The sequence below is a fragment of the Triticum aestivum genome, chromosome 4B (genome assembly GCF_018294505.1).
Source record: "Triticum aestivum cultivar Chinese Spring chromosome 4B, IWGSC CS RefSeq v2.1, whole genome shotgun sequence".
NCBI lineage: Eukaryota > Viridiplantae > Streptophyta > Magnoliopsida > Poales > Poaceae > Triticum > Triticum aestivum.
In genome coordinates, this window is record NC_057804.1 from 479272032 (window position 1) to 479278751 (window position 6720).

The following is a 6720-nucleotide window of genomic DNA, read 5'->3' on the forward strand; positions in this document are numbered from 1 at the left end:
TGGTTACAAATATATTGCGGTAGTATGAATCTAGTTCGTGTGCGCTCCAGTCCATGCCCACTCCTGTTCTGCCGGTTGGTAGCACGTCGCTCCATCAGGGTTTTGTTCTTTATACATACAAGAGTTGATGGGATTTGGCAGTGTCTTCTCTGAATAATTATGTTTTTTTTTGCTTCATGTGCCTTGCCAAAATTGGCAAATCTCCTGGTCCAAGTGCCTCAATAATTTATATATCTCCTAAATAAGATAGTATCACCAAGCTCTAGTGCATGACACTACCTTTCCCAAATTAATTCTTAGTATTATTATTACTCCAGTTGCCATCGAGTAGTACCATGATGCATAATTCGAACCTATAGGGTTGATGTTGTTTAGCTTATTCGTAATGCAGTCTGGCAGTAGTGATCTGATGATATTTGCAATGGCATGGACAAAAACAAGTCCAACCTAGTGGTCTTCAGAAACACTGGTATCGGATCACTTGTGGCAGGCACATAAAAAACACCACCAGGGAAGTCTTGTTTGTTGGGCCTCTTTGACAAAACAAAAAAGCATTCTCTGTTGGTGAATTCGGCGTAGCTGTCCAGCATTTATATTCGTGCTCCCATCTGACGATTCAGATCTCCAGAAACACCACAGGGGTTTGGATGGGAACACCAGGGCTTCCATCTTTTCATGACAGCAACTGAATGTGCTATTCCTGGACCCTTTTCTTTCAGATAAGGTTCCGTTTTAGAGATTCCCAGACCAGAAAAGAGGCCACGCTTTTCATCTGTTTGTCCTCTGATTTGGCATCAAAGGTAGCATATCCAGGCTTAGCAATGGATCGGATACTTGCCTTGATCTGTCTGCACTCCACATTCAGACACATTCAGTTATTCAGCACACATGAAGCTTGAAAAATTCTGCTTGTGCTCCTCTAGTAGCCCTTTAGTCATCTGGATAAATCTGAACTTGCTTGGATTCCTAAATCGACAGCATAATGAACTGTCGTCTTCGGAATCACGTAAGCCGGAAGCAATTTCGGAGAACAAAAGATGTGTCAATTCAGACTCTGTTGTGCTTATCCACAGGGCAAGCACTCCCATTTCTAAGATTCAGTTTGTCATGATCTCCACACCGACAATAGCAACACATGCTATTTTATCCTTGTACAACAACTCAGGACTCATCTGCACTGTGGTGAGTCAGTCAATGAGTGCAGCTGAGACTAGAAACAAGAGATCCTTTTCAGTTTTATGCATCAAATCATCTCACCAAGTACAGAAATCAAATCATCTCACCAAGTACAGAAGAACACATGCACTTGCTTACATGACTTGGCTTGTTCTCTGGATGCATGCAGGTGAGAGATAGATAAAGGAGCAAACAAAGTGCAGCGAAAGAAGACAGAGAGAGATTGTTCAGAGATGAAGAGCAGCAGCGTCCAAGAAGCGTGTGAGGATCAGCTGTCCGAGATCAGCAGCCAGGCGGCGTCCAACAACAACGAGGCGTCCAACACCTCCTCCCGTCCCAAGCTCGCCCTCGACCTGTCGCTCACCGTCACCGCGGCCGCCGCCGCGGCGGCCACCGCCACCGCCGAGTCGAGCACCACCGACAGCAACGGCGGCCCGCAGGCCGCGCGCGAGCCGACGCGGGTGTTCACCTGCAACTACTGCCAGAGGAAGTTCTTCAGCTCGCAGGCGCTGGGCGGGCACCAGAACGCGCACCGGCGGGAGCGCACGCTGGCCCGGCGCGCGGTGCACCGGCTGGAGGCCTACCCCTACGGCTACGCCGACGTGGCCTCCCTCCCGCTCTACGGCTCCCCCGGGCTGTACCCCATCGGCATCCAGGCGCACGCGTCGGCGCTCCCGGGCGCGGCGGCGGCGGCGCAGGCGGAGCGGCAGCAGCACCAGCAGCAGGACGCCGCCGTCCTCGCGGCCACGCCGGCGCGCGCGCGGGCGCTGCTGGGCCCGATGCCGTTCCTCGTGGGCGGCGACGAGGAGGTCAGCTTCGGGTGGCCCGGCAGCTTCAGGCCACCCCCACCGAGCGCCGGCGTGCTCCCCCTCCTCCACTCAGGCCCCAACTTCGGCAGCAGCAGCGGCAGCGGCAGCATCGTGGTGCAAGCCGACGAGGAGCCCGACCTGACGCTCAGACTCTAGCCGCCATCCGTACGCACGCCGTCGATCGCTACGCTTATACGTACTGCTAGGTTGGTGCAACTCGTCAGGCTCCCGACGTCGATCAACGGATCATGATGGTAGACGACGACCCGTATTTGTTTCATGCGTGCGTACGTACGTACGTGGAAGTATTTCTGTACAGTTTTGGTGCTCTTCTGTGGTATTGGTAGTAGCGTGTAGCCTACAACTTCCCGCGGTATAAAGATTCATGTGATCAATCAATCATGTTGCTGTGCCCATGAATTCTGAACTCCAGAATGTTTTCCCCTTTTCCTTGCTAATAATGTTGTCGTGTGAGACTCCCCGTGCCGGCCAGTGTGGCGTCGACACGCCTCCCCAGCCGTCGCTCTCGGCGGCGGAGCCGGAGTAGTACAACGGTGAGCGACGGGTCGAGGTCGAGGCCGTCGCTGCTGCTGTCAGACCATGATGTCCTAACAGGAGTTGCAGCCTGTAGCTGTGAACAGGATCAGGGCGAACAACCGAACAAGAAAATCCACGCGGGATCCCAACGCACACGCCAACAGTGTGGCCTGGCCTGGCCTGCGCCGGGAAAAAACATCGAAAAGGAGAGGAGAAAATGACACGCTGGGAAGTTGAAATATTCTCATGACGACGATGACAACTATAGCATAGCATGGGGCTAAATGCACAGGTCATGACCCAACGACTGCACTCTGCACACCATCAGGCAATGAGCAAGCAATGAACTGAAAATGCTGTCAGGTTATATCCGCCGGCGCAAGGTTAGGCCTCCTCCGCTTTATAATAACAACAGTTAACAACGGGTAGTAAAAAAGAACAAATTACAGATGGAACACAGCAACTTTGGTTTAGAAACCATTACACTCTAATGGACAACAACGGCGATCTGCAGGCATTCAGGAGCAGCAGGTGGTGGTTTTTTTTGTTTTTTTACCGGGATTCCTCTCTACACCCACATCTTCTTTGTGGCCTCCATCCGCTCGAGCAGGCCCTGGATCTCGGTCTGCATCCGCAGCTTCATCTTGTGGTAGTCGTAGTGCGAGTTCTCCAGCGTCTTGAGCTCCTCCATCTTCTTCCTCCTCTTCTCCTCCGCCTCCTGGAAGCACAGCTTCGCCACCTTCGATGTGTACTCCTCCTCCATGCTCTGGATTCTGTTGCGAACCATCTGCCGGTAGTTCTCCACCTCCTTCCGGGCATCGTCAGCCAGCTTCTGGAACAGTTTTGCTTCGGCTTCCTTGCACTTGACGACGGTCTCGAGGGTGGAGGCTTCGTCGTCCTTTGAGGTGGTGCTGAAATGGGGCTCGATAGAGAGCGGCTTCGGGCTGGCGCCGAAACGGGAATCAACGGACAGCGGCTTCGAGCTGGCGCCAAAACGGGGTTCAATAGCCAGTGGGTTTGAGCTGGAGCCAAAACGGGGTTCAATAGAGAGGGACTTTGGGCTGGTCTTGAGCGCATCAATCTGTGAGTCGAGAATGGAGGTGCTGGCATTGAAATTGAAGGATTTGGGTGGACTGATGGTCGGAGATAGAAGGGGAATCGTAGATTGGCTCGCCTGATTTGCTGCCAATATGCCTTTGGACTTGCTGCCAGTGACAGAGCAGTCGGTAACGCCATCTGTGAAAACATAAAGATTAATTAGAGCTGTGGTACCTGAGAAATTCTATAAAACTATGACGGAATTATTTTCGATTGCTCTAAAAGAACATATATAATGACGCCAGATTTTAGTTGTATTTGGAGGGGTGGGAGTATTATAATAGATTTCGTCTCAACAGAATATGCATTTTGATTCTTACATCATGCCCAACATTGCATTTTGGAACCCTTAACTGTTCATGGTTCAGTAGGAGCAATATGTTTTCCAACAGAGTTCAAGAAAGCTACTGTTGGCAAAAGAAAGATATTCAAGGTTAACTCGGTCATTTAGAGCATTGGCTTAATGCTATAATCATTTTTTTGCTTTCAAACTCAATTCAATCAAATCACTCGGCCAAAACACTATCCAGCTTTGCCCGTATTGCAGTGCTAAATGACTGGAAGTTCATTGTGCATATCAACAAATGTACCGATGATGTGGCCATGCATACATCCTTATGGCAAAGTGGTGGGTTGTAGTGCCGCACAACAAAAGGATTTCCCAAATATGTGACAACCGGAAACAAATTGTGAACACCTAAACATGACTGAGCAATGCCAGAGTTGTAGTGCCACAGCAAATGCATTCCCCGAATGTGGGTCAAACAGAAGAAACTGTGAATACCTAACATGACTGACAGAGATGGAGTGTAGCACAAAATATACATAATGATCGTATTTCCAAGCAGTTCAGAGGAGGAACCCACATGGAAAGTGTATGCAGATGTAACATGATCATGCTAACACAAATAATAAAGCAAGTAATAATTCATTTAGAGAACTCAGGTTTGTAACATGGTGCTTTAGAATGTAATAAAGTAAAGAGGATCTCACATTTGAAGAATTGCAGCATGTTGTTCAATGCATCCGGCAGGGAGATAACTTTCTTTGAAAGCATGCTGAGGACCTCTTCAGCCTTGGCATGAAGCCCCTTCCCCTCAAAATCATCACTAGCAGCAAATATCTTCCTGACAACATCTAGCTCTTTCATCAGCGTCTCAGCATTCCAGTTCTCTGCGCAGCAATTGAACACCTCCTTAACAAATCCAAACATCTCAGAAGAATGGCTGCAACCAAGGCACTGGAACTGCATCTCAGTCGTCCCTATCGGCCCCTTGAGTGTCGGGCCTGGTCTGATCAAGTTCCTCTCCAGCCCGCACGCAGCATGGCACCAATGGCCGCAAACATCACAACCGACCCAACTGCAGGTATTCGCAGCACAGTCAAACTTGTGGCACACCGGGCACATACATGCGCCACAGAACCCTTTGTTGCTGGAGCAAATCTTACACTCGCAATCGTCCACAGGCAGCATGCTCTTGCAGTTGAGGTTGCGGCACCGTGTCATGAGGAACATCTCCACGAGCTCGCTGCTTGGTACGCGGCCCTTGCCGGTGACAAACGCGGCCGAACCAGTCTTGATGGCCACCAGGATCTCCAACTGCGTCCTGTTGGCCCGCGCCAGTGCCTCGGCCGTCAGGTCCGACCGGCGCTCCAGCCTCCGCTGCAGGCTGGCCAGCTCGTCCGTCTTCTCCGGAGCATCGACCATGCTCCGCACCGCCGCCCGCAGCACCTCCAGAGACTCGCTGGGGAACTCCTGCAGCACATGCGCCATGGCCGACACAGAGTCCGACACGATGTCCCGCAGGATCCTATCAGGCCGCGACGTATGCCCGCCGCGGCCGCCGTCAAAGCTGCCCCCCGCGCTGGCCGCCGCCATCTTGGCGGGGAGCTCAGTGGGGAAGAAGGCGGAGGTGCCCTCCTTCATCGGCGGCGTGGCGAAGGCGACGCTGCCGTCCCCCATGGGGCGGAAATTGAATCTGCTGTGCACGGAGCCGTTTGTTCCCTCCCCGGCGGCGTAGATGTCGGTGGAGTTGTGCGTGAGGGAGCAGCTGGGGTTGTGCGAGAACATGGAGTAGGAGTAGGACATGTCGTCGGAGTTGATGCTCCGTGTGCGGCCCGTGGTGGCGCTGTAGGTCCGCCTGGGGGGTGGCGCGGCGGCGGCGCCGGCCGACGCGGCCCGGAGATCTCCATCGGCGGCGGGGGCCGGCGGGAGCTGCTGCTGCTGCTGCGCCTGCCCCTGCCCGGGCCCGTCGGACGGGAGGGAGAGCGAGAGCTGCAGGGAGTCGAGGCGGGGCTTCTTCCCGCCGACCACGGAGGAGTCGTCCCCAGGGGGATCGCCGCGCTTGGGCGCGGAGAGGTGGAGGAAGTCGCGCTCGACGCAGAGCTTGGCGTTGGCGGCATCGGCCGCGGCGGCGTCGGCGGCGGGGTTGGGGTTGGGAGGGGAGGAGGAGCCCGGCGCCGCTGCCGCTGCGGCCGCCGCGGAAGCAGCGGCCTCGGCGGCGGCGGCGGATGCGAGGGTGGGCTTGTCGCAGAGGTAGCTGCTGAGGGTGAGCTCGCGGTTGGGGAAGGGCTGGTCGGCGGGCGGCGGCGCGGCGCCGGGGTCCTTGGATCCGTCGGAGTCGCCGAACATGGCCGCCGGATTCGCGGCGATTTCCTGCGGGCTGCTGCGGGGCGCGCGGGGGTGGGTTGGGGTTGACTTCCGCACGCCGAGACGCGGAAATGGGGCGGACGGGACGGCGGGGGGTGGGAGGAAACTGTGAGCGCAACTATTTTTTAACCTGTTGCTTTTGGTCTGTCCCGAGGCCTCGTTTTCTTTTCCTTTTTTCTCTCTCTCCCGTGAGATGATGAGATGAGAAGACTGGGGGCTAGTGGAAGGGGGGAATGAATGTCTCGTCGCGGCAGAGGAGCTCCCTTCCGCTCCCGGTGGCTGGCTGGCGCCCGTGACGTTCAAAGCAGCAGCGGCGTCGCCTTGCCGAAGCTACGGACGCGTCAGGCTTTTGGCCGTTTGCCCGTCTTCCCATGTGAGAAAAACGGACGGTAGCGCCAGCACAAGTCGCACTGTCTCTCTCTGACTATTTGAAACGTAGAGATATTTTTG

The 6720-nt window shown here is 54.4% G+C and overlaps 2 protein-coding genes across 4 annotated transcripts in view; one reads left to right on the plus strand and one right to left on the minus strand.

The window, feature by feature from the left end:
- Positions 1–2409, plus strand: part of LOC123092823 (zinc finger protein 7) — a 3367-nt gene extending 958 nt beyond the window's left edge. For 2 of the 3 annotated variants that reach the window (XM_044514668.1, XM_044514667.1), the window contains one exon: positions 1346–2409. In XM_044514668.1, coding sequence (XP_044370603.1) covers positions 1410–2141 — 732 coding nt within the window. In that variant the 5' untranslated portion in view covers positions 1346–1409 and the 3' untranslated portion in view covers positions 2142–2409. Of the gene's footprint in view, positions 1–13; positions 1261–1345 lie in introns of those variants that run through there. The other variant, XM_044514669.1, reaches the window with a different exon arrangement.
- A 456-nt stretch (positions 2410–2865) lies between these two features.
- Positions 2866–6432, minus strand: LOC123092824 (protein TITANIA). Its single transcript, XM_044514670.1, has 2 exons — positions 4614–6432; positions 2866–3758 (listed from the first exon to the last, which is right to left on the minus strand). The coding sequence occupies exons 1-2, from the start codon at positions 6250–6252 to the stop codon at positions 3091–3093; spliced, it is 2307 nt and encodes a 768-aa protein (XP_044370605.1). The 5' UTR covers positions 6253–6432; the 3' UTR covers positions 2866–3090.
- Between the last annotated feature and the right edge of the window lie 288 nt (positions 6433–6720).